The sequence below is a fragment of the Rhinoderma darwinii genome, chromosome 3 (genome assembly GCF_050947455.1).
Source record: "Rhinoderma darwinii isolate aRhiDar2 chromosome 3, aRhiDar2.hap1, whole genome shotgun sequence".
In the NCBI taxonomy this organism is placed as follows: domain Eukaryota; kingdom Metazoa; phylum Chordata; class Amphibia; order Anura; family Rhinodermatidae; genus Rhinoderma; species Rhinoderma darwinii.
Window position 1 is genome coordinate 177,675,977 of NC_134689.1, and position 27,996 is coordinate 177,703,972.

The window sequence follows — 27,996 nt, forward strand, 5'->3', positions numbered from 1 at the left end:
TTTGCTTGCTTATTGTGACCTTAGAAAAGATCTATAATTTAAACACACTTCTACTAATACATGTGGTAGCAGGATACTCCTACATATTTATTAATATTTAAAGAGGCTCTGTCACCAGATTTTGCAACCCCTATCTCCTATTGCAGCAGATCGACGCTGCAATGTAGATTACAGTAACGTTTTTATTTTTTTTAAAACGAGCATTTTTGGCCATATTATGACCATTTTTATATTTATGCAAATGAGGCTTTCTAAAGTACAACTGGGCGTGTATTATGTGTTTTACATCTTGGCGTTTTTACTTCTTTTACTAGCTGGGCGTTCTGACGAATCAGCATCATCCACTTCTCTTCAGAACGCCCAGCTTCTGGCAGTGCAGACACAGCCGTGTTCTCGAGAGATCACGCTGTGACGTCACTTCCCCAGGTCCTGCATCGTGTCGGACGAGCGAGGACACATCGGCACCAGAGGCTACATTTTATTCTGCAGCAGCATCGCCGTTTGCAGGTAAGTCGATGTAGCTACTTACCTGCAAACGCTGATGCTGCTGCAGAATGAACTGTAGCCTCTGGTGCCGATGTGTCCGACACGATGCAGGACCTGGGGCAGGAAGTGACGTCACAGCGTGATCTCTCGAGAGCACGCTGTGTGTCTGCACTGCCAGAAGCTGGGCGTTCTGAAGAGAAGTGGATGATGCCGATTCGTCAGCATCATACACTTCTATTCACAACGCCCAGCTAGTAAAAGAAGTAAAAACGCCCAGATGTACATACACATAATACACGCCCAGTTGTACATAACTTTAAACACGCCCAGTTGTACTTTAGAAAGCCTCATTTGCATAAATATAAAAATGGTCATAACTTGGCCAAAAATGCTCGTTTTTAAAAAAAAACAAAAAAACGTTACTCTTATCTCCATTGCAGCGCTGATCTGCTGCAATAGCAGATAGGGGTTGCAAAATCTGGTGACAGAGCCTCTTTAAGTCTGTTTAAATGGGGTCACGTACAAAAAAACTGTCTAGATAGAGTATACCATTATGGAGAATCATCAATGTGCAGGAAACCAGCACAAGCTATTCTAGTGTATTGGTATTCAAATTATACTTTGAATCAATATATTTATTACAAGCCACAAGCAATTATGTTTTTACTTTTAAAGTATAGCTATCGTTACAAAAGAAAAAAAATCACAATCCTTCAAGGTATAGATGTTGTTGTTTTTTGGCCTTTGTTTCCACGGCGTTCGCCGACCGGTAAACTGTAACTTTATTCTGCGGGTCAATACAATTCCGGCAATACTAAATTTAAATATATTTTCTTATGTTTTACTACTTTTAAAAACGAAAAACCATTTGTTAAAAACATTGTTTTGTGGTGCCGTATTCTGAGAACTATATAACTTTTTTTTTTTCCGTCGAAGCAGTGTGATAGCTTGCTTCTTGGTAGCATTTTGAGGATCATGCAACATTTTGACCACTTTTTATTCCATTTTTGTTTTTTTAGTGACCAAAAAGCAGCATTTCTGGTGGTTTTTAATTTTTATGGCAATCACCCTGCAGGGTAAATAATGTTTTATTGTAATATTTCTGACTTCAACGTGGATGTGGCCATACCAATTGTGTGTTTTTTAGGGGAAAAGGGTTATTTTTCTTCTTTTTTATATATATATATATATATATATATATATATATATATATATATATACACACACAAACGTTTTAAATTTTTTTTTTTTTTAGCACCAGTAGGGGACTTGGACGAGAGATTATTAGATTGCTGGTACCATACACCTCAATTTTATGTATTGCAGTTTTTTGTGGTTTTTTTACTGGTCATGTCGCATGGGGTACCGATGGAATGACAGAGGACCCCCCTATCTATTGGCTTAAATGCTGCGGCATCTAAGTAGTTAAACATCCAGAATTGGAGTTATCTCCAATCCCTGCCGTTAGAGAAAGGTGTCGGCATATGAAGCGTGAGCCTGCTCCATACTTCCCCCTTCAAGATGAATTTCTAAACATTTACATAAATCTGCAGGCAGGGAAAGGAGTATTACAGGTTACTGGAAGGTGATGAAGACGCTACTTCCCCATAGAAGGTAAATTACAAAGTCTCATACATTCACATGTACTACTATCTGTTGGTGTTAGAAACTAATTTCTTCGAGCTGTAGAATTAGACTTTACCTTGTGCTCCACCCAAAATGTGATACATATGTTCCAAGAAAGAGAATATTTTTCGGTGTGCATCATAGTGTAGATGAACGGTTGGTGTATACTGTATTTTTTATGAGTTCTGATAACTCCATCTGCTGTCCACCTGTAATATTACCACTGCTATTAATTCGGTATGTAATGTGTTGCTCTTTTTAAATGAGTTATCTTTGCTTTTGATATCTGGTCACACTTTTCCAGTGAGAACATAATATTTAGTGCTACAGTTTGAAATATTTCAGTTGCAGCTTAAATAAAGTAAATATTAATACAGTATATTAAATCCCTTTTTACCATGTGTTAATAAAATGCAACAGATGTTTAGCAGAGAGGGTGAAGCTACCACGTGCAGATCTCTCTTTTCAATATGCTTGTTCCCAGAGAAAACTGGTTTGCTATTACATATTCATGTAATTGCATTAGATCGTCTAAAACATGATTTAAAAGGGTTTTCCCGAGATCTAAAAAATATATATTTTTTTAAACAGTTTGCCGCTTTTATTAGCCATAAATAAATCCCCCTAATTACCTTTTTGTTTTCGGTTTCTTTTCGCGTGGTAAACGTTCCCTGCTTACATGCTGCACTTTGTTTATGTGACTCTGTTTCTTAAATGATCGCTTCCGCTCCGCTCCCAGCATACCATGCGCTGGGAGCAAGGCTGGTCAAACACGGCCTCTACACGAGGGGAAGGGGTTTTCACAAGCTAGGGGAGAGAAAATTCTGCGCAGGTGCTATTAGAGCACCAATTGTGGTGAACACTGTTGGTGTAGCAACCACGCATGCTCATAGATGCCAGAGAAAGAGTATCTGATCCAACACTTACCTCAGTGTTCAGTGTACATTGAGCCAGACAGAAAACGGGAGTGAAAACATGTACGGAGCAGCGCCGGAAGTGCACATTCTACTATTGAAGACGCATCACGTGACTGCTGCTGGAATCGGGTGTTGGAAAGTGACAACTGAAACCACATGGATGTCACAACGGACACACGGATCCGTTTTAAACAGATGTGAAAATGGTGAAGGATGTGTGCACAGTGGCGGATTAAGTAGACCATGGGCCCTGGGCTGTTACCTAAACTTGGGCCCCCCTTCCTCACCGCCGTCCTGCCGCGCCGTAACTATTTTTAACACTACCTTTTTGGGCAAGCATTAACAGTGTTACGATTCCCCTTGTCACAGCGCGGTGTCCCTACATACTGACAGTATCACACTGTGCAGGGACACAACCTCCTGACAAGGGGAATTGTCTATCAGTCCTGGACTGCAGAAATACTTTTTGTGAAATACAAGGATTCCTATAATAAACATGTCAGGAGAGGTGACAGATTCTCTATAAATCTAGTGACTCACAGGTGACGACGTCTCAGATTCTAGTAGTTTTTTTCCTCTTTTCTTCTCCATCCGGTCCAGGGCTCATGACGACTTCTCCCGGCCATGACTCATTTCTGCAGAATTTGCCACTCAGACGTCTCCTCACTTTTCCAACATTTCCACACCTATAAACGAAAATAAAGTTATCAAGGTGCCACATACTGTGCCCCTAAATATAATAGCACCAAACACTGCGCGCCTGAATATAATAATACCACACACTGTAAAACGCCACATACACACAGCCCCCTGTACATAGTGCCACACATAGCCCCTGTAGATATTACACACCCACATAGATATCGCCATACACAGCCGCCTCTATATATCGCACATCCCCCCCCCGTAGAGAGCGTTACACACAGCCCCCTATAGATAGTGCCATACAGCCCCCCTGTAGAGAGCGCCACACAGCCCTTCCCCTCTTGTAAATCGCACCAAAAAGCCCCCCCTATAAAGAGCGCCACACACATACCACTGTGGATAGCACTACACAGCCCCCCCTTGTATATAGTGCCACACAGCGCTCCCCCTTGTATATAGTGCCACACAGCGCTCCCCCTTGTATATAGTGCCACAGGGTTATGTACACATTTAAAAACTTTATATTATAATATATATATATATATATATATATATATATATATATATATATATATATATATATAATTAGTATGTGTGTGTATCAGTGTGATTGATTGATTTTATTAAAAAATATTTTTACTTTTTGAGATACAGGTGCTTTGCTTCTGACAGGATCAGTGACACGCAGGATCCACCTCAAATCTATCACATCTAAGATTATAATTTAGCGCAGGGCCCGTTTCACTGATCCCGTCAGTCCTGCTGACCTGACGGATACAGGATACAAAGCAGCTGTATCTCAAAAAGTGAAAATATTTTTTAATAAAATGTAATTACAAAGTTGCACCAAACACACATTTTTATTTAAAAAAAAATAAAACCGACGTGATTTTTGCAACGTTTTTCCGTAGACAATGCAGGTTTCGTTTTTTATCGTTTTTATACACACCTTTTTTGCAATTTTAGAATTTTTATTCATAAAGTTTGAAAATAATAGTAAAAAAAAATAAACTTTTTTACGTTTCAGCTATTTTTTTTTTGGTAATATAGTTTTACCCTAAAATAGACCTTTTATTTGTAATCGTCATGGTTTACCGTAAATTTTTATATATTACATGTCTATATTAAGGTAATTGGGTCAGCGCTAGCGTTACAACAATGATTGGCGGGGGGAACGTTTTTTTTGGGGGTGGGTATTTTATGTGTATTTATTATTTAATTTTTTTTTGCACTTTACTTTACTCTTTTTTTATTACTATGGTCTGATTCTCAAAGGTCAAAAAAGACCTTTGGGGAACTTTATATATACTTTTTCTTTCTTTTACACCATGTTTTTCCACTGTAACTGGGGCTGCACAGCAGCCCCAGTTACAGGGGAAATCAGCCCTCTCATAGTGACGATTGTCACTAATAGGGCTGTGCTGGGTTTAGTAAGACCCAGCAGCAGTCTCTCAGTAATGGCACCCGGCGATCATGTGACCAGTCACATGATCACCGGGAGGAATAGAGACAGCGCCGCTGCTGCTGTCTCTATTCCTGTACACAGCGCGCATTCAGCGCTGTGTACAAGTGATCAGAGAAGACAGAAGCAGTGAAAGCTGCTTCTATCTTCTCCTCAGGGTCCCCGGCAGTCACTGACAGCCGGAGACCCGACATTCAGCTGCCCGATCGCGCGTGCAGCAAGTTAAAACCCGAGCCGTAGAAAGTCTATGGCTCGGGTTTTAACGACCCGTTCCTGACCGCTGGCCGTAAAAATACAGCCAGCGGTCGGGAACCAGTTGGGCAGGAGGTTAAGCCAACTAACCTCAGCGCCGGTGACCGCCCGCCCGGCTCTTCTCTTGCTGCTTTGGAGTAACAGAACAGCCGTCCGTCGCTGTTCTGTTACTCAATGGCGGCGGCCCGCACATGTCAGGGAGGCGTGTCCTACCCCTTTCCCGGCCAATTCCCTCCTCCTCCTCCTCATCTTCGGCAGTTAGCAGCGCTAGCACGCTGAATATATTTATAAGATGATGTGTGGTTCGGGCTGCCATGGGCCCCTTGGAAGCCCCGGGCGGCCGCCCGAACCGCCCATATGATAATCGGCCACTGTGTGTGCATGAGGCCTTTATGTGTCCAATGGGCCAGATTTATCAAAACTGTCTATCGGTAAAACTGGCTTTGTTGCCCATAACGATCATTACAGCGCAGTTTTCATTTTTAAAGGGTTTCTCCAACTTATTAAAAAAAAAGTGGGAAAACCCCTTTAAGCAGCTGCGGATAAATGAAAAAAATAAGTGTTTGTGATAGGGGTCTGTGGGCAACAAGGCAAGTTGAACACTCGCCTCTTAGGCTGAATTCACATGTCACGGTTAAAATCCGTTTGTAGGCACGGTACATGACAAAAAACACAATATGACCCTGGTGTGCTAGCCAAGCTTTAAAGGTGTATTCTAATAGAGGGAAAAAATCTGCTAGCAGAGAATATATTAAAATAAGAAACACAATATGACAGGAAAACGCCTGTTCCCTTAAGAACTATGGTTCTGGCTTCTGGGCGTGTCTGTTTTACCATGAGCCTATCTGTTTCGTCTGTCTTCCTGTCTTCTGGCGTGTGATCAAGCTTCCTACATTCCCTGCTCTCTGACATCTGGACCTTTTGGAAACTGGCCTCAGCTTGTCTCTCGTTAAGCCCTTGTTTGTGGATTTTGGATTATCTGCTCCCGGCCGGTTTTGACCTTTGCTATTCCTGATATCTGCTTGCCTTCTGATTTGGACTTTCTGTTTAACACCTGGCTGTCTGGTTTCCTGCTCAGGTTAGTCTGCATTGCACCTCCTATCCAACGCTAAACTCTGCTAAGACAACCTAGGTCCTAAGCAGCAAAGTCCATCCCACCTTGCGGTTGGCTCTGGCGAATAAGTTGGGGTCGCCTAAGACACTTGATCAGAGTTGTAACGGATTTGAAGTTGCGGTGTTTGTGCACGCAGGCTTTGGGGAATCGCTCAAATTGCAATTCCATAACACAATACTCACCAGTTAAATCCTCTCTAGCGCCAAGGCTTCTGTAGTCAACTGACAGTCTTTATATACTGTACATGCCAGCAGTAATGACGGATGATGTGCCATACCTAGATGACTGCTGTAGCCACTCATTGGTAATGTAAGCAAAGATCGACGGAGGACCAATGGAGCATTAGCGCTGGAGCGGAAGGTTGATTTAACAAGTGAGTAATGTGTGTGTTTTTATTTTATTGGCTTTTTTATTTTTATTTTTTTTTTAGTCTTGAACAACGCCTTCTTTCTCTAATTTGATTCATCCAGCTGTGTGTCCAGAATGCTGCAGACAGACGGATGGTCAGAGACCATCAGAGAGAAGCGTCAGCAACGGTGTTATAATACAAGCGTTATCATACAAGCGTTATCTTCATCAGCCCCATTGAAATTAATAGAGCATACATTTTATTTTTTCTTTATGATGACCTGTATACGTTCTTCACAACATTTATTTTATTTACCTTTCTTTTATTACCCATATTATTTTGAATCCCATTTTCAAACTTATAGGAATTAACGATTTAATTATTATTTGAGACTAACTATTTACTTCTACCTGCGAGTAGAACTGTTATACACATATATTTTCTGATGTCTCAACTGTTTAATAAAGACATATTGAAACAGAAATTAATAGAGCAGTGGCCGAGCATGTGCACGAGCATGTGCACTTCCTGTCCGTTCGTATGGGACTCCTAGGAATGGCAAAATGAGCCAGTTCTCGTAATTGGTGGGGGTTCCAGCAGTTGGAACCCCACCAATCAGATCTTTATTACCTATATCCAGTGGATAGGTGATAATTATTGATTAAGGGAAAACCCCTTTAAATCCATCCCCACCCATTTACTTGTATTTGGACACACGCACTGGCTTCTGCTTTTCCGATAAGCGCCTCTTTCCCTAACTGCCACTGTTGCTGCAGAATGTATTGTTCCCAATACATTAATATCCTGCGCTTTCCCACTAATTGCTGTGGTAAACCAATTTGATTTTTGCGCATGGTTCCACACGTCCCTGTGTTTGTAGCATACAAATTCCTAAACAGAGGCATACTGCAATAAAAATTGTTGAAGTACAGATGGCACCCTTTGTGTAGTAGAGACTGCATTATCTGCCAAAATATGTTGCTGCTGGTGGAAAGATCAGAGGGGCATCCTGGAGGATCAATTTATCGGTCCCGCTATTCAAACTTTCTAAAGGCGTTCTTATATACCAAGCCGCTTTCACATAGTTTGTAAAGCTTAATGTCATATATTGCCCTTTTGGAAGGAAGATATTGGTGAAAGCTAAGCCTCCCGTGGAAGCTCGGGGGGGATTCATCCACACTAAGGCATCGTGCACACGATGGATTCTATTTTGCAGACCACAAAACACCTTGTGGCTTCCGTGTGCTGTACGTTTTTTGCACGCCCATACACTAGATTGTGAGATGAACAGCAGATACATACACTAATAGGACCTCTAATTTGCAGGACAGACACACATCCGCAAAAAAACCCTGATATGTGCATGGCCCCAGATAAATAAATGGTTCAGTATGCTACCCACGAAGAGAAAAAAAAACGCACATTGAACAAAAGATAACAGTAGTGTGCATGAGCCCTAGCACTCTGCTCTGGGGTGAAAAATTTAGAAATTTAAAATGTAATAGTGGCCTTAATTTGAATAACCGATTGCGGTTTGAATCGTATTCGAATTACCACCGGGATATATATTAGGGAGTGTCCTCACATACTTCAGTGAGTACACTGCTAATAATTTCCGGTCCCCACATAACCCCTTTAAGATGAGTCCCCCAAATTTTTGGGGTAGAATTTTTAAAAGCTGTAAAAAATAAAAATAAAAACCTTGTATAATTGAGATATACTGTATATCTAATAGTTTTATAATCTATTCCCTACCTCCCTGTTCTGTGTATTCTAGTATAAAGATAGAATGATAGATAAATGTATAGAAGGATTTATCGTTTTTTTTAAATGTATTGCTAGAGATCTATCTATAAAATAAGTGTACTGTATTGAAACATTTGGTACATGGTGCTTGAAAAACTAATTTTCTTCTGGCAGCTAATTTCTCGTATTCTCTACTCATAAGGAAACAGTGTGTGAGAAAAAGAAGAGAGGCAAGAATATATTTTTTTGCTTCTGACCTAACATGTATCATTACATATAATTAGCATACAATGCTGAAAGGGGCTTGTAAAATCTTAGTTCAACGCGTACATCCAGCTATAAATAACTTTGCATAAATCAATAGTGTAAGCGAATGTAAGAACCTTTGTAATATATGTTCTTAGAGAAAAATACCTCTTTCTACATTTGAGAGTCTCCCTTCCTCTCGCGCGCAATTTTCTTGAAGGAGTTATCCGGGCTTTTAAAATTGATGGCCTATTTTTAGGATAGGCCCTCAATATTACATTCGTTGGGGTCCGGCTCTCGGTTCCCCCAAGATCAGCTGTTTGAAGGGGCTGCGGCTCTGAACGAGTCCTGCAGCCTGTTTATTGTTTACATAAGTTTCTTTCCTGTTTGTTCTTGCACATGCTGTTACTTCAGTAGCGGCTATGCAAGGTATTGCAGCGCTGTCCCTAAAGTCAGACCCCCAGCTGCCAATACAAGTCTATGGAGAGGGGAGAGGGAGCAAGAGCAGGCAGTTGAAGAGTAAGAGAGACACAGACGTTCTGAAGTTTCTGGTAAGTGTCTCACCCCAGTGTTGGAGTTAAAGCTACACTGCTCCTAACTGCTGTATAATATCCTCCATGCTGCTTCAGCTTCTAGTAAATTCTTTACTACCTCACCCCAGTTCAAGATTATTAGCTACATTGCGTCTTACTGCTGTGTAATGGATCCTTTCTGTATGCTGTGTATAGGAGACTGTTAGCAAGTCTCCTGCTTCTGCATTACCTCCCCCCTCCAGAGACTTCTATCGGCAGCTGTAACCTGAAGCGTTAAGAAAACAGAAGGGGGGAGAGAAAAGAATTCTGATAAGTGGAGAAAGGCAATAATAATATATATTACAAAGGTTCTTATCTTCGCTTGTACTGTTGACTTATGGAAAGTTGTGTAATAATTGGTGGTACGCTTTTAACATTTTACATATTCATTTTCATTGTATTGGTATATAAAGTCAATTAAATGGAGAAGCCTTAAAAAAAAAAATATTCTGGGCAAAACCAATTTTTGTTCAAACTGAAATATTACTTTGCAATAAAGTTATTTTCACATTTGGTTCGTGACTTCCATTTATAACGTGTGTGTGTGTGTGCGTGCGTGCGTGTGCGTGTGCGCGTGCGCGCGTGTGTGTGTGTATATATATATATATATAATCTCTCAGAACGGATTCCAGCCGAGTCTGATGTACCCTATTTATTTATAATGGAGTCCGTTGGGTTCCGTCGAGGTGTCTGTTGTCTTGACGGGAAAATTAGCTATATTTTTCTGTAACGGCTTTTACAGTCACTATTCACTCTACTGGTGTCTCTTCCTCCTGTGTCAGAACCAGGACTCTGTGTCAAGGATGACCCTTTATGTAAATGATGTTAACCTGAAAAAAGCCTGTGCTCCTTGTAAATAATGTATTCCTTAAAGAGGCTCTGTCACCAGATTCTCAAATCCCTATCTCCTATTGCATGGGATCGGCGCTGCAATGTAGAGAACAGTAACGTTTTGTTTTTTTTAAAACGTTCATTTTTGGCCAAGTTATGAGCTATTTTATATATATGCAAATGAGGTTTGAAATGGACAACTGGGCGTTTTTTTTTCCGTTACGTCCAACTGGGCGTGTATTGTGTTTTTAACTGGGCGTGTTTATGTGTATGACGCTGACCAATCAGTGACCGGTCAGCATCATACACTCCTCTCCATTCATTTACACAGCAGCGATGTGCAGCCACATAAACAGAGATTAACGTTAATCAAGTGTCCTGATAATGAGTACACATGACCATTCAGCCTGGACGTCATGTGTATTCAGAAGCCTGACACTTCTGACTCTTTTCTGTGAGACTCCGGCAAGGGAAGCGAAATCTCGCGAGATTACGGAGGTAAACGAGATTTCGTTTCACTTGCTAGAAATCTCAAATAAAAGAGTCAGAAGTGTCAGGATTCTGAATACACATGACGTCCAGGCTGGATGATCATGTGTATTCATTATCAGGACACTTGATTAACGTTAATCTCTGTTTATGTGGCTGCACATCGCTGCTGTGTAAATCAATGGAGATGAGTGTATGATGCTGACTGGTCACTGATTGGTCAGCGTCATACACGTAAACACGCCCAGTTAAAAACACAATACACGCCCAGTTGGACATAACGAAAAAAAAACGCCCAGTTGTCCATTTAAAACCTCATTTGCATATATATAAAATAGCTCATAACTTGGCCAAAAATGAACGTTTTTTTTAAAAAAAAACAACGTTACTGTTATCTACATTGCAGTGCCGATCACATGCAATAGGAGATAGGGATTTGAGAATCTGGTGACAGAGCCTCTTTAAAGAGGCTCTGTCACCAGATTATAAGTGCCCTATCGCCTACATAATCTGATTTGCACTTTAATGTAGATAACAGCAGTGGTTTTTATTTTGAAAAACGGACATTTTTGAGCAAGTTATGAGCTAGTTTAGATTTATTCTAATGAGTTTCTCAATGGACAACTGGGCGTGTTTTAACTTTTTACCAACTGGGTGTTGTACAGAGGAGTGTATGAGGCTGACCAATCAGTGACTAATCAGTGTCCTACACTTCTCATTGTTCCAGCCCAGCATGATCCACAGCCCAGTGTGATTGTGCAGTGAAAGAAGTAAACACGCCCAGTTGCTAAAAACACAATACACGCCCAGTTGGAAATAAGAGAAAACACGCCCAGTTGTCCATTAGAAAGGCTCACTTGCATAAATATAAAATTGCTCATAATTTAGCCAAAAATTATAGTTTTTAAAAAAAAACAAAAAAAACTATACAGTTATCTACATTGCAGCGCCGATCACATGCAATAGGAGATAGGGATTTGATAATCTGGTGACAGAGCCTCTTTAAGGAAGTGAGTGCGCTGTGTAAGTAAAGTGGTCCTGAAGGATGCGTGTGCTCCTATGTAAATAATTTAGTCCTGAAGGAAGCAAATGCTCCATTTAAATTAAGTAGACCTGAAGGATGTGTGTGCTCCATGTAAATCATTTGGTCTTGGAAGAAGCTAGTGGTCAATGTAAATAATGTAGTCCAAAAGGAAGCGAGTGCACTATGTAAATATTGTAATCCAGAAGGAAGCGAGTGCTCTATGTAAATAATGTAGTCCAGAAGGAAGCGAGTGCTCTATGTAAATAATGTAGTCCAGAAGGAAGCGAGTGCTCTATGTAAATAATGTAGTCCAGAAGGAAGCGAGTGCTCTATGTAAATAATGTAGTCCAGAAGGAAGCAAGCGCTCTATGTAAATAATGTAGTCCAGAAGGAAGCGAGTGCTCTATGTAAATAATGTAGTCCAGGTGGAAGCGAGCTCTCTATGTTAATAATGTAGTCCAGGTGGAAGCGAGCGCTCTATGTAAACAATGTAGTCCAGAAGGAAGCGAGTGCTCTATGTAAATAATGTAGTCCAGAAGGAAGCGAGTGCTCTATGTAAATAATGTAGTCCAGGTGGAAGCGAGTGCTCTATGTTAATAATGTAGTCCAGGTGGAAGCGAGCGCTCTATGTAAACAATGTAGTCCAGAAGGAAGCGAGTGCTCTATGTAAATAATGTAGTCCAGAAGGAAGCGAGTGCTCTATGTAAATAATGTAGTCCAGGTGGAAGCGAGCTCTCTATGTTAATAATGTAGTCCAGGTGGAAGCGAGCGCTCTATGTAAACAATGTAGTCCAGAAGGAAGCGAGTGCTCTATGTAAATAATGTAGTCCAGAAGGAAGCGAGTGCTCCATGTTAATTATATACTCTTGAAAGAAGCTTGTGCTCTATGTAAATGTGGTACTGAAAGAAGCTTGTGCTCTATGTACATAATGTAGTCCTGAAGGAAGCACATGGTCTGTAAATAACGTAGTCCTGAAGGAAGCTCGTTTATGTAAGTAGGTTTCTGAAGGAAGTGTTTTTCTATAAATAATGTCGTTCTGAAGGAAGTGAGTTCTCTATGTAAATAATGTGGCCTAAAGGAAGCGTGTGCGCTATGTAACTTACGTGGTCCTAAAGGAAGTGAGCGCTTTACGTAAATAAAGTAGTCCTAAACAAGTCACATTTATGTAAATAATATGGTTCTGAAGGAAGCGTGTGCTCCATGTAAATAACCCTTCTCTGTGTACATAATGTAGTCCTGAAGGAACTGCGTGCTCTGTAAATAATGTAGTCCTGAGGAAAGCAGCTTTATGTACATTATAGGGTTCTGAAGGAAGCGTGTTTCTATAAATACTGTGGTCCTAAAGGAAGCGTGTGCTCTCCTTAGCAGTAAAAATAGTTGAGAAATTGACTCGCGTACGTCCTGGAACTTTTGTCTTCCGTTTTTAGTCAGTATTTCCTGGAGTAGACAGAGAACATATTTGGAATGGGGTATGTGGTGGTGCTGTGGTGAACAGTGTCGTCGTTCTCTGTCCGCTCTGGGGGATATTGAATAAAAATAAAATATATTGTTTCCAGGACTTATGTGGATAATTTTTTCCATTATTTTTACTGTCAAAGAAACTGCCGTAATCCAGATCTATGGTATCTTGGACGTTTTACGTTATGTGGACCAGGTGGAGGTTTGTACTGGACACTGTCTGAATAAAAAGTATACAGAATAGGAATATCCAGCATTCTATTCATAGTTAAATACTGCGGTACTCTGAGCTACACCATTTGATATGCCATATCGGATATGCCACCTTAATTGTAACGGTCACATGATGCCTATTATTGGCCAAAATTAGCCCCATTGTTTACATGGCAGATGTGCTACCTTCTGGCACCCAAGACGGGAGTTCAGATCTCTGTTTGCTGACTTGTTTTACATAGAGCATCTTTTAGCTGCTCTAATTTAAAGTGCTTTATGAACATATATTATAGAGAAAAAGTTACTAAAAAAAAAAGGGAAGACGGAACCTTTTTGTAACAATACTTTTCAATGCTTTTATATTTCTCCTTAATTTTCATTCAGTGTTATTGTTATTTTATTGTTATTTATAAGTAGTGAATTATGCTGTTTATTATGTTTTCGAGATATGCTAGATTCAATCTGTTGACATGTCTGCTATTTTATATGGTGCTTAAATGATAGCTTTAACTTGTATTGTTGTATTTTACAGAAAAGTATTTTGGAGCAGCAGCAGCATGAGAGATCTGACATAGGTTTTCAGAGATGGTGCATGTTTTGCAGTGAGGAGTTTAAAGGAAACAGGTTTGATTTTATTTATATCTATTAAACTTTGTTACATGGCACCAATAATGTGCTTTTAATGTTCTAAATGTCTAAAATGAAATCAAAGATTGGATTGATGTAGTTTTATTTGCAACATTAAAAGTGACGTTAATATAAAATGAAGTGTTCAAATAAGGGGGAAAAAAAGAGAAAAATCACATAATTAAGCTTTAAAAATAATTTTTTAGGTGGCAGAAGTTGTACTACATTATTGTTATCCGGTATATTGTGTAACATTGAAAATATGATTGGTACTAATGGTAATTGTCAAGTACAACATCATGATACCCTGAATTTATACTTAACCTTTTAAAGACCGGCGTATAGCCTTTTTACATCATCCGTTTGGGGTAGTTCTTCTGAAGCGCCGCCTTTTTCACGTCGGCCATTCAGAAGAAGTTTTCCTGCATCGGGCGGGGTGCTCCTGAAGCCCAGGCTATTGCTAACAGCCTCGGGCTTTAGGGCAACGATCGGAGACCACTAGTGGTGGTCGTCGATCATATTTAACCCCTCAGATGCGGCGCTCAATAGCGAGCGCCGCATCAGAGTGGTTTTAGAGGGGGGGAGCTCCCTCTCTCACCCCACTTGCATCACGCGTGCATGCGGGGTGCCAATGGTTTCTATGGTGATTGCCTGTTAGGCCATGCCAGAGGCATGGCCTAACAGATGCCTGTCAGTCTTGCACTGTCAGGCAGTAATACAGGAGTATTGCAGTGTATTATTAAAGCGATTAAAATATCGCACAGTGAAGTCCCCTAGTGGGACTAAAAAAATAGTTGAAAAAGTTAAAGTTTAAAAATAAAAAATGAAAGTTCGAAGTAAAAAAAAAAATTAAAAACCCAATTTTTCTCCTAACAAAATACTTTATTATGAAAAGTAAAAAGTTGCTCATATTTGGTATAGCCGCATCCGTAACTAACCCAACTATAAAACAAATACATTATTTAACCCGCACGGTGAACGGCGTAAAAAAAATTAAAAACATTGCCAGAATTGCTGTTTTCTATTTATCCTACCTACAAAGAAATTTTAGAAAAAGTGATCAAATATACCGCTGCATCGGTCGAAAAAGAAAAAAGTTATGGTTTAAAATATGGCGACATAAACCATTAATTTTGAAAAAAATAAAATGTTTTTACTGCGTAAAAGTAGGAAAACACAAAAAAAACTATATAAATTTGGTATCGCCGCAATCGTAACGACCCGCTGAGTAAAGTTATGTTATTTATACCACACGGTAAACAGCGTAAAATTAAGATGCAAAAAAGAATGGCAAAATTTCAGGTTATTTTTCCAGTACTAAAAGAAGTTAATAAAAAGTTAATCAATAAATTCTATGTACCCCAAAATGGTGCTATTAAAAAATACAACTTGTCCCGCAAAAGAAAAAAAAAAAAAGTCCTTATACAGCAATATCGACGGAAAAATAAAAAAGTTATAGCTCTTTGAATGCGACAATGGAAAAACGTAAAATATTGCTCGGTCATTAAGGTTTAAAATACCTTTGGTATTAAGGGGTTAAGTATATATCTCAAGACGAATTAGAACAAGATTCTACAGCTGGTGCCAGGTAGAAAACTGCCTCAATAAATATGTGTAGCAGTCATATTTCAAGTATCAAGAAAATCGTAGTGTTGGCGACCAGTCCACTCAAATAATGGCATATTCATAAAACTATAGTAACGTCATGTCTAATGTGAGGTGTTTGTCAATAAAAAATGGTTGCAAAAGTCAGCATACCCTTTAAAAGCTATTTACACTTTTGCAACAATTTGTTTCTATTGCTCCAATGCAAAAAAAAATAATGACGGAACTCTAGAAAAATTAATAAACAAGGGTATATTCACACTGCATTCAGTTTAGCGTATGTACCTGTGAAAGCCCCCGATACGTGTATCGCGTGGTATACTTTTTTGTTTTTAATAAATATAATGGAAATCTATAAGCGACACATGCCACTGTATACCTATACCGTAGCTTACGTCGGCAGTTACCTTTGATGGACACTGCAGTGTGAATAGACCCTTAAAATATCAGCCATTTTGTGTATACAGCTCATATGCAGACCTATGTGTCACCATAGTTACAGATTACTATTGAATCTGGATTTTACCATACAGCTATACTTTGTTTGATAAGGCTGCTTTTTGCATTTTATGAGTTGCTCTCCGCTGCAACAATACAGAGAGAATGTAGGTTACTTGCTCTGTATTAGCAGCCGGGAGCTCACGTTGTAGTTTGTTAGCATATTCTCAGGACAGCCCTACATTTACTAGTACAGAAGGTGTGTAGTCAAATGGAGTCTCAGGGCTTGTCCACACGTTGCGGAAATTAGTCCGGAATTGCAGACGGAAAAAAACACAGCAAAATACAGTAGCAGCAAAGTGGATGAGATTCAAGAAATCTCATCCACTCGCTGCGTAAAAATTCCGACTAGAAATTTACCTACGGTGTGTTTCGTACCGCAGCACGTCAATTCCTGCTGCGGAAAGTGGACTGGATTGCTGCGTTTTTCAGAGGAGACGTCACCATCTCCCGGCATTGAGAAAAACGCAGCAAAATACACACCATTTTCTGCAGTAAAAACCGCAGGAAATGGTTTGTTGTGTGTGGACAAGCCCAAACTCTTTACTTTGTTTACTATTTACAAACTGCTGTTTTCCTGCAGATCGGTTTTGTTCAATCACATGAACGAGGAGCACTCATTCAATGTGGGCCTGCCAGATAATATTGTGTATTCTAATGAATTCCTGGACACGTTACAGAAGAAAATGGACAGGTACTTTTGTTGTTATTGTTATTATGTGTAGTCCGTACGTTCTATGAGCCGTGGCCGGTAGTTAAAACCTGGGAGGTTTTTACTTGGGTAGTCTGATCGGGGCGGGGGCAAGTTTTATGAGGGCCCCTCAAGGCCTCTACCTTCCTACGCCCCGCAGAGTTAAATCTCTGGGAGTTGTGGTAGATTTCCGCTATAATTTGTGCTACATTTCTCACGTAAATTATAATAAATTTGTCGGGCACGTTGGCCACCCCCTTTCAAGCCAGGCCCCTTTTTCAAAAGTGACAAGGGCGCATAAAAAGGTAAAAAGTCGCAATTTTAACGGCAAATTGCGACTTTTGGTTCTGTTTGCAACTGTTCTACGCCAGGAAACTGGCATAGAATTGTTGATAAATTCCCCCCATGCCTTATGAAAGAATGCTTATGGACAGGGACCTTTTGTCTGATTGTTCATTTGTTAATTAATTGTTATTTTATTTGTTTGTTACTTCCTTAATTGTAAAGTGCTGTGGAATATGTTGGCACTGCATAAATATAGATCATTTTTTTTATTATTAATAAACGATCTATAGAAATAATTTTAATTTCCAAAAGTATCTTCTGTTTTTTGTTCATTTCGAAATGGTGTTTTGCACTAAACAATTTTATCTATGAATCTTTGCAGGATCTTGTACAAAATTGCAATTACACTGTTTTTAGTTTTATGCTTTTTTTACACTGGGAAAGGAATAATGCACCTGTGCAGGCATACCTTGCTGTGTTGTTTCATAATCTACACTCGTAGTACAGCTACACTAATGAGGTATATTTAAGCCTTCGTTGACATCTGTGTCAAGGCTCCGTTCAGGCGTTCTGCCGGAACTTTCCATCAGGGGAATCCATAAACGGAACCCTGACTGAAACAAATGCAAACCATAGGTTTCCTTTTGCTTCACCATTCATTTTAATGGTGACGGATCCAATGCAGATGGTTTCCGTTTGTCACCGTTGTGTTAGGATTCCGTCGTTTTGACGGCATGATAGTCAACTACGGTATTGCTTCCGTCAAAACGGAAAGCTCCAACTGAATGCCCTGAAGCAGATGTGAACGAAGCCTAATGAATGTGAATCTACTTTATTTACCTATTAATGTTATTTTTATATTGTATTTTCTAAGCTTGCAGTGTTTGTATTGTGAAAAAAACTTTAGAGACAAAAATACTCTAAAGGATCACATGAGGAAAAAGCAACACCGTAAGGTCAATCCCAGGAACCATGAATATGATCGCTTCTACATAATCAACTATTTGGTAAGATTCTGTCTCTGTAATAAATACTATCTATAATGTGGCTTCTGTCTGCCCCAGGATACACAATATTCTTGTTTTTTCTTTTGTTTGATGCAATTTTATTTAGCTTTATTGACGTTCTCGTTCTATTGTTTAACCCTTTTATGACCAATGGGCATTGTTGCATTTTTGCTTTTTGTTTTTTACGAGATTTGAGGCTTTCATTTTCTAGATTAGTTTAATTAATTAAATTTTTTTATTTTTTATCAGACAAATCACAATTTTTTTTAAAAACAAACCCATTTTTTGTAATATATAATATATTATAATATATTTATTTATTTACTGTTGCAGCTCTGTAATAATTAGTCGCCTTCTCTTTCCGTCAGCCTAGATCGCTGTGAGGGGGGAGTGAAGAAGGATGTAATGCTATATTCACAGCCGTTAAAAGCGGTTCAACTGTCAGTTTGTCAAGGGTGTTTTTGCATCCGTGTGTCTCAAAATTTTCAACCATTTCCCGGCCGACTGACACTCTGGCCGGGGATTCCGCTATTAGAGGGAGCCCCAATGGTGCTATCTACACAGGGGGTGTGTGGCGCTATCTACAGAGGAGGTGTGGCACTATCTACAGGGGGCTGTGTGTGTGGCGCTGTCTACAGGGGGCTGTGTGTGTGGTGCTATTTACAGAGGAGGTGTGGCGCTATTTACAGAGGAGGTGTGTGGCGCTATTTACAGAGGAGGTGTGTGGCGCTATCTACAGGGGGCTGTGTGTGTGGCGCTGTCTACAGGGGGCTGTGTGTGAGGCGCTGTCGACAGGGGGCTGTGTGCGTGGCGCTGTCGACAGGGGGCTGTGTGCGTGGCGCTGTCTACAGGGGGCTGTGTGCGTGGCGCTGTCTGCAGGGGGCTGTGTGCGCGGCGCTGTCTGCAGGGGGCTGTGTGCGCGGCGCTGTCTGCAGGGGGCTGTGTGCGCGGCGCTGTCTGCAGGGGGCTGTGTGCGCGGCGCTGTCTGCAGGGGGCTGTGTGCGCGGCGCTGTCTGCAGGGGGCTGTGTGCGCGGCGCTGTCTGCAGGGGGCTGTGTGCGCGGCGCTGTCTGCAGGGGGCTGTGTGCGCGGCGCTGTCTGCAGGGGGCTGTGTGCGCGCGGCGCTGTCTGCAGGGGGCTGTGTGCGCGGCGCTGTCTGCAGGGGGCTGTGTGCGGGGCGCTGTCTGCAGGGGGCTGTGTGCGGGGCGCTGTCTGCAGGGGGCTGTGTGCGGGGCGCTGTCTGCAGGGGGCTGTGTGCGGGGCGCTGTCTACAGGGGGCTGTGTGCGTGTACGGGGCGCTGTCAGAGGGTTTGTGTGTTTTGCTACAGGGGGGGGGGGGCTATTGCCGGGGCCACATTAAAGCCTGTTCCATGCTGCCAACGTTTATATATGTGACAACTGCACGGGGCATCGGCAGTTGGAACGCATATAGCCGTATGGCTGACGTGAAGGAGTTAATTGCCCTGCTTGAAAATGCACATCTTAGGTTATTCTCAACTATTAAAATACAAGCATAATCTTATTTGTTGAGACAATTGCAAGGTCTCTATAGTATTTATCTTCTATCTATCCTGTGCATTTCAGAGGGCTTGATATGAAATCCATAGGAATAAAGACTGTAGGGTAACAGCAGAGAAGAGTGTGCAGTGCATTGTGCCTGTCTGCTCATTAAAGATTGTGAAATCCTTCTATCTTTGAACAGATGAATCTTACATGGTCTGCAAATATTGTTCAAAGGAATTGTGCTGAGAATTGTCTGGACATTTCTGATCATTAGCGAGTTTACGTGTATATCAATTGTGGTCGCATTGAAAAGAAAAAGGGTTCAAACCTCTCGCCAATTATGTAAACTGAGGCTTCCACAGTTAATGTTAGTCTGCTGAGACCACGTCTTAAAATAACCGCTCTTTGAGAAAAGCCGAACAAGAAAATATTTTACCATGTCTCACTGATTTCTATCTTTCAAAGAGGATGGCTAGCACCTAGTTAGGCACATTGTTCCATGCTGAAAATGGATTCAGCAACAAAGTACCTTGTGCCATAAAGTTAGCGCAAGAAAATCTAGTATTGAATTTATTAACAGTAAAGCAAGTGTCTTGTCTGCAGCAGGGGTTTTTGTTCATTGTTCTGACTTGCAAGTTTAGTGGTCCAACTTGAGTGAATTAACATTAAAAGGGTTGTCACTTCAACATAACCCCTTTCCATAATCCTTATCAAGGCTTATGGCTGTCATTCAGGGGTGTCCCCCACTCGAAACTCCCTTCAAGCAGAGCTTCAAACTCATGGCCTGTCAAATGAATGGCCGACATGTAATAAAACGTTTCCACTGCAGAGGTCTCTGAAGTGGAAATGTATAGCCAGCTGGAGGTTTCTGATGCCAGACCCACAGCGAGTCCAGCTTCAATATTAAATAGTGGTGAGTTATCTCCTTCAGGAAAAAGTATTTCATATAGTCCTCTGTGCAGGATTCTACCATGCCAATATAAATCATACTCCACATTTGGATTAAAGAGGCTCTGTCCACACATTATAAGTGGCCTATCTCCTACATAATCTGATCGGCGCTGTAATGTAGATAACAGCAGTGGTTTTTATTTTGAAAAACGATCATTTTTTAGCAAGTTATGAGCAATTTTAGATTTATGCTAATGAGTTTCTTAATAGACAACTGGGCGTGTTTTTACTTTTTACCAACTGGGCGTTGTACAGAGGAGTGTATGACGCTGACCAATCCGTGACCAATTAGCTTCATATACTTCTCATTGTTCCAGCCCAGCTTCTTTCACTGCACAATCCACTGTAACAATGGGCTGGAACAATGAGAAGTGTATGACACTGATTAGTCACTGATTGGTCAGCGTCATACACTCCTCTGTACAACGCCCAGTTGGTCAAAAGTAAAAATACGCCCAGTTTCCTATTAACAAACTAGTTAGCATAAATCTAAAATTGCTCATAACTTGCTCAAAAATTAATAAAAACCACTGTTTTTATCTACATTACAGCACCGATCACATTATGGAGGAGGTAGGGCACTTATAATGTGGTGACAGAGCCTCTTTAAGCTTGGTTCACTGTAGTGTTGGAATAATGCTGCTGCTTCGTAATAAAATACTAAATGATAGCAGTTCTGATATCTTTCCATTTTCTGTAAATGATTTACGAGAGGCATCAGTAGAACAACTGCTATTTCAGTACTAGTCTTAATGTTAGCCATTTATTAAGAATATCAAGTGGATTTGGACTCCTAGCAACCATGTAAATAGAATGTCTAGTCATCTGGTTAGGTCTTCAGTCATCTCAATGGCTTTCATCATTTTTAAAAAGTTTTATTTTATTTCTGGTCTTTTATTTCAAGTCTACAATTGTAGTTTCCAAGGATTTAGAAGCTTTCGTCTGGTAATTTCTGTTACAAAATGGGCCATTATACTTGATTTGGTCAAGGATCCACTTGTTATATTCCAACCAATACCAAAGGTATTAAAGTTTTTTCCAGAGATACACATTGATGGTCTGTCCATGCAATAGGCCTAAAATGTCTGAACTGATTGGGTCGGACTCTCCACCGCTCCTACCGCTACCCCTACCAATTAACAGATTGAAGGATCTGCTGTGGCCATTTCAATGTTTTTCCAGTAACCACGGAACATCCATAAATGTGACAGTGTTTCGTACTGCAGCTCAGTCCCATACAAGCATAGGCTATTCATTTCTAGAAATTCCCTACAATTTTGTTAGCAATATATCTGATGGTAATGTATTTATATCTAACTCTTATAATTAGTGTATTAATGATAATATGTAATAGGTGATTACATTTGATATAAAAACAAGTTTTACTGTTTTATAGGAATTAGGGAAGAGTTGGGAGGAAGTACAGTCTGAAGATGATCGGGAAATCGGAAACCATATTGAGGAGTATGACTATTACTTATTTCTATCAAATGGTTATTTGGTTTTATTATATGCTTTAGATGTATTTCTCAACTATAGAATGCTACATGAAAATGTATTTACAATTGGCTAATAAAAAACTATGGACAACAATTTCCCCAACATGATGCAACGTTTTTCTTGTGCCTGCATGTATTCACATATATTGCAAGCTGCTCTGTCCCATACCCAGTCAGATCACTGTAGTGCACTGACAACTCGATCTTCATCCCGTCTCCTCTCCTGAGTACACAAAAGCTTATTTTACCTGAATTATGGTGAAATTGATCACGTGAATACATGCAGGCTGCACAAGCAAAACATAACGTTTTTACTAAAGACATATTAGGGAAATTATTTTTACCCCAAAATTACTATAATTCAATAAATACAAAACAAAAAAAAACATTGGTGTACATAGCCTTTAAATGTTATCTGAATGTATTTTAAGGGATTGGTCTGACTGGGAGGAGCACCCTATATCTGCATTTTGTCTTTTTTGTGAAAAACAAGCTGACACAACGGAAAAACTTCTCTTTCACATGAAGGTAAGACCGTAATACAACTAAGGGTCATCTTAATGTGCCTGGCCAATTCCAACCAACTTCTGGGACCCGCACCTATCTCTAGAACGGGGCCCCCTAAACCCCATTCTGTGTTCCCACTGAAGCGTGTGGTTTCCGATCATGTTAGATGAAAGCTAAATACAGAAAATATCCTGTATTTACGAGCACCAACAAGATTATAGCGTGGTATGAAATGGATCTGAAACCGTGGTGAGCGAACCTATGTTTCATTCTTTTGTTTGCTATCTTTTAGATGAAAGTTCCCTTTCCGTAACTCCCATAGTAGTGAATGTTATTACACACATTGTAAGTCTTCTGTGCGGTGCGGGTTGCTCTTTTATCTTTTTATGAAAATGATGGTGTTGATTTCATATGTGGTGATTGAGATTCTTGAGATCTTTCTTATGTGTTTTATATGGGATTCTATATTTTTCTTTTATGGATATCGAGGTACCTCAACAGCCGTAGGTGGCAGTTACACATGTGCCCATCAATGGGTGAGCAAATTAGTAAAGTAAACATGAAGATGTGCTGCACTTAATATAGATGACATAATCTGATATATGCTGGATAAAGTAAAGACTATATTCTTGCCCTCCAGACCTACAAACTTAAGCCAGTTTGGATCTTGAAAATAAGCTCCGATCATCAAGACAGCTCATTGATCGGTGCTCGTTTGCTCCTTTCAAATGAGTGGTTATGTAAAAGGATGAGCGATCTTCACTACAATCATTCATGCCCATGCATGTGCATCATGTCAGAACCCCCCCCTTGGTTTACACAGATGTACCGTCAACTACGACAAAATATATTGCTGCACAAAAGAATTGGAAACAGTCATTGGCCCGTGTAAAAGGGCCTTTATTCTACCTTATGCTAGATATCAGTAATAAAAGATAACCAGTCTGTTTTATCCGGACTCTTTACCCATGTGTAGAAACATTCCATGAAATTGCCCATTTTTCCAGACTCACTTGTTCAGGCACCATTGCTACTGTGAAGATTGCCACATACACATGTTTATAAAGCCTGTTTTAGTAATCTTATATATGCATTTATATAGCTTGTCAACTAATAATTGAGTTTTGAAGTGCTATAGTATCAGGTGGATTTACTAAAATGACCTGCAATATCTCCGTGTTGGGAGATATTGCACTATATAGTTAAAACTTATGTGAATCATGTATAATTTTCCTAATAACCACAAACTTTATATATTACATATTGAAGAACAATTCAGTTCTGGTCTATATTTTTAGATATTATGCATTATTTTAATATTATATTAACATATGTATTGCCTGCTTAAAGAGGCTCTGTCACCAGATTTTGCAACCCCTATCTGCCATTGCAGCAGATAGGCGCTGCAATGTAGATTACAGTAACGTTTTTATTTTTAAAAAACGAGCATTTTTGGCCAAGTTATGACCATTTTTGTAGTTATTCAAATGAGGCTTGCAAAAGTCCAAGTGGGCGTGTGCGTACATCGGGGCGTTTTTAATACTTTTACTAGCTGGGCGTTCTGATGAGAAGTATCATCCACTTCTCTTCAGAACGCCCAGCTTCTGCCAGATCACACTGTGACGTCACTCACAGGTCCTGCATCGTGTCAGACGAGCGAGGACACATCGGCACCAGAGGCTACAGTTGATTCTGCAGCAGCATCGGCGTTAGCAGGTAAGTAGATGTAGCTACTTACCTGCAAACGCTGATGCTGCTGCAGAATCAACTGTAGCCTCTGGTGCCGATGTGGCCGACACGATGCAGGACCTGTGAGTGACGTCACAGATCTGCACTGCCAGAAGCTGGGCGTTCTGAAGAGAAGTGGATGATACTTCTCATCAGAACGCCCAGCTAGTAAAAGTATTAAAAACGCCCCGATGTACGCACATAATACACGCCCACTTGGACTTTTACTTTTAAACACGCCCACTTGGACTTTTGCAAGCCTCATTTGCATAACTACAAAAATGGTCATAACTTGGCCAAAAATGCTCGTTTTTTAAAAATAAAAACGTTACTGTAATCTACATTGCAGCGCCTATCTGCTGCAATAGCAGATAGAGGTTGCAAAATCTGGTGACAGAGCCTCTTTAAGATCATTTCATACAATTTTTAAGGATGATTTAGGGAAAAAGTTCTGCTTGTCTTCCAGTAACGGCATCACTCTTGTCTGTGGGCTGTGTGTGGTATTGCAGATCAGCCCCCTCCACTTAAATTGGGATTAGCTGCTATACCAGACATGGCCAAAGGACAAAAGTGGTGCTGTTTCTAAAAAAAACAAGAAACTTTTTTTTTTTTTTTTTAAATCAAGTACGCCGCCTTTAAATGAGGACAAACAAATAGTATATTAGCATAATAGTGTTACTTTGCCTGTTCATATTAATCACGTAGTTTAAGAGCAATAAGCTAATAAAGCTACAGACAAATATGAATAGAAATATCTATTTTTGTCTCTATACAGGACTGCCACCACTTTGATCTTCACAAAATAAAAACAGACTTGGGCAAGTAAAGTAGAATATAACTGAAGTTAAAGGCTATGTAACCTATTGAATTGAATTTGAAGCGATTTATATATATTTTTTTAATATTTTTTTAATTTCTTTTAAAAAAGGTCAATCAGTGTGTTTTGTGCAACTTTATAATTAGTTTTTACTAAAAGTTATTTTTACTTTTTGGGATACAGCTGCTCTGTATTCTGTATACGGAGCAGCTGAATCCTGTACCCGTCAGGTCCACGGGACTGACGAGTTAAGTGTCAGCGGGTCACGCAGAATTCACCTGTAGTTGGTTCCTGCATGTCAACGACACGCGGGACCCGCTGACCCTGAACCAGTCAGTCCCGTGGACCTGACGGATTCAGGTCGTAGCACACGATACAGTTTCTCTGTATACAAAATACAGAGCAGCTGTATCTCAAGAAGTAAATGCGTACATAGCCTTTTAAATGTATTTTGTATTGCTATATAGATATATAGGGAGTACTGGCAATACAATTAATTTTATATCTAGTAAATGTAAGGTTGAAAACCATTTTGTTTTCTTAATCTGAATCGGTTCAGAATTTTGTGCGGATTAATTAATTAATATATTTTTATAGATAAACTGCAAAAAGTCGCAAATCGTAAATATAGTGTGCACCAAAAACTTATTGGAGCCATAATACTGGGGTATAGCTATTAATAAATGAATTCTCTAGAGTCAGTGACACTCTGGCCAAAATTAACCTTCCCCTTGTGTACCATTATGGTATTTTATGTATCCGTCTCTCACCTGTTATTTTTTTTGCTTCTTCTATCTCTATATATCAAACTGGGATGGTTGCTTAGCAGCAGTGGGAATCCGGCTCGGTGACACGTTTTCTCTACTTTAGTCTATGGAGATCTATGTGTCACCCATCACAAGTTTCAGACGTTCCTGCGCCACACTAGTTTTGCACAGGGGGGGGGGGGGACTTCTATCATCAGCTACCACGACAGGTTCCTATCACACAGATATAATGTAGCAGAATATAGTGCAGCCTTCCCTGTCTGTATACTTATGGGTTCCCAGCTTATTTAGGAGAATATAGATAGGATAATTACAGTATTCCCAGCATGCAGAAATGGTATGGTCTTTAGCTGGTCATGTGATGCTGTGCTGAAGCATCATGGGATTGATAGCAAAGCAGAAAGGAAGAGAAAGCTTCGGAAATCTAAGAATCAAGATGGAGGCTTTTTCTAAGCACAGACAAGCCAAAAGTTCAAAAGTAAGTACAGTATAAAAGAAGTGTAGAGTGTGGTATACAGTAAGGTGGGGAATGCAGACCTGGAAAGTTGTGTTTCCACTGGAGGTTTTCTTTAAATGATAACATTTTTGTTGCTTGCAGCCACCACTAGGGGGAGCTTAGGAGATGAATGCATACGGTTATACATTGAAGTTAAAGGGGTTGGCCACTCTATCAGCAGCGCATTATAAATAGTATTCTTGTCCAAACTACTATTTGACTTTATTTCCAGTTCAACGCCGTTTTCCCTGGGTCATAAGCCACGTCCCCTTGTTATGACCGCAGTATCTTCCATATGGCCACGGCTCCCATCCATACCATGAATGAAGGAGCAGGTGACTAGACACATTACTCTGCATCCTCTATTGTAGTGCGTCCTGGAAACTAGCGCAGAAATAGTGTGTTACAATGGCGGATGCAGAGTGGCGTGTCATATGACCCAGGGAAAACGGCACTGAACTTGAAATAAAGTCAAATGGTAACAAAAATACTTCTTATAATGCACTCAGAAGGGACTGTAGGAGGTTTTGTTTTTTGTTTTCTCGTTTGGCACACACGCACACTAGTCATCGAAGTGGTCCCGGTCTGGATGCAAGGCTGATGGAAGATGCTAGATATTATCTAGATCAAGTGCTGAAAAGGGGAACATATTTCATCGGTGTAGCAAGGGCAAGTCCTCAGAAAATCAATACTTGATACTAAGCCATTCTGAAGGAAAGAGAGAAAACTGCTCCAGTTCCTGTAAAAAAAATGTGCAGGATAATTCAAGGAGAACTGAAAAACCTGACAAGTTCTACTAAATGCAATGTGATGAATGCATTCAATTTACATTGATATCGTTTGTGACTGCTCTTGATATGCTTAACTGACTTCTAGCAATGCAAGCACTGTTTTTACTGACTTGTGTTGTTTTATCATTGACAGGACTAAAGTTTTATCAGCAAGTCAAATTAGTGAATTTTATTAGAAGGCAAATCCATCAGTGTCGATGTTATGGCTGTCAAGAGAAGTGTCAGTCAAAAGCAGAATTAATAGCTCACATGCAAAAAGAAAACCATATAAGCATTCCTCCCGAGAGATCATTGTGGGATCAACCTCAGTAAGAATGCAACATTTGAGATTGTCATGTACTAATGCTGCATTGTAATTGGGTCGTTATTTTATTTTATTTGCTCTGAGTCGGCTTTACAGTTGAGTTGATGAATCATATTCAATCCTATAGAACTCAAACCGATGACAAAGTTCATATAGCTTCATCAGTTCTGTGTTTTTTTTTACAGAATCCCTCATAATATTTTCATTTTTTTTCATCATTCAGATCAGAAAAAAACTAATGGAAACTGAGTCAATTGCTGTCAGTTGCTTTTTCGCTGTATGTTTTTCCTGCAAGTGTGAACACAGCCTTAGTATCCCCGCTTCCCCAACGGCTTTCCTGGGAATAAGGATAGCTGTGTTGATAAATTCTTCTCTTCTAGTTGACTAGGGCTCCTAGAATCCTGTTTGTGTGGCTTTCTGTATGATGCACTTTATAGTGAAGAAACCTAAAATATTGTCAGGAACTTGATGGCAGCTGATATTTGTTTTC

The 27,996-nt window shown here is 40.1% G+C and overlaps 1 protein-coding gene across 2 annotated transcripts in view; it reads left to right on the forward strand.

The window, feature by feature from the left end:
- ZNF277 (zinc finger protein 277) overlaps positions 1-27,996 on the forward strand; it is a 72,828-nt gene that overhangs the window by 36,671 nt on the left and 8,161 nt on the right. For both annotated transcript variants that reach the window (XR_012882394.1, XM_075857087.1), the window contains exons 5-11: positions 13,964-14,055; positions 16,745-16,855; positions 18,012-18,144; positions 21,994-22,061; positions 22,528-22,624; positions 25,107-25,149; positions 27,336-27,510. Coding sequence is in view for 1 of the 2 variants with exons in the window: in XM_075857087.1 (XP_075713202.1) it covers positions 13,964-14,055; positions 16,745-16,855; positions 18,012-18,144; positions 21,994-22,061; positions 22,528-22,624; positions 25,107-25,149; positions 27,336-27,510 (719 nt within the window). In the remaining variant the exon portion in view is untranslated. The remainder of the gene's footprint in view (positions 1-13,963; positions 14,056-16,744; positions 16,856-18,011; positions 18,145-21,993; positions 22,062-22,527; positions 22,625-25,106; positions 25,150-27,335; positions 27,511-27,996) is intronic.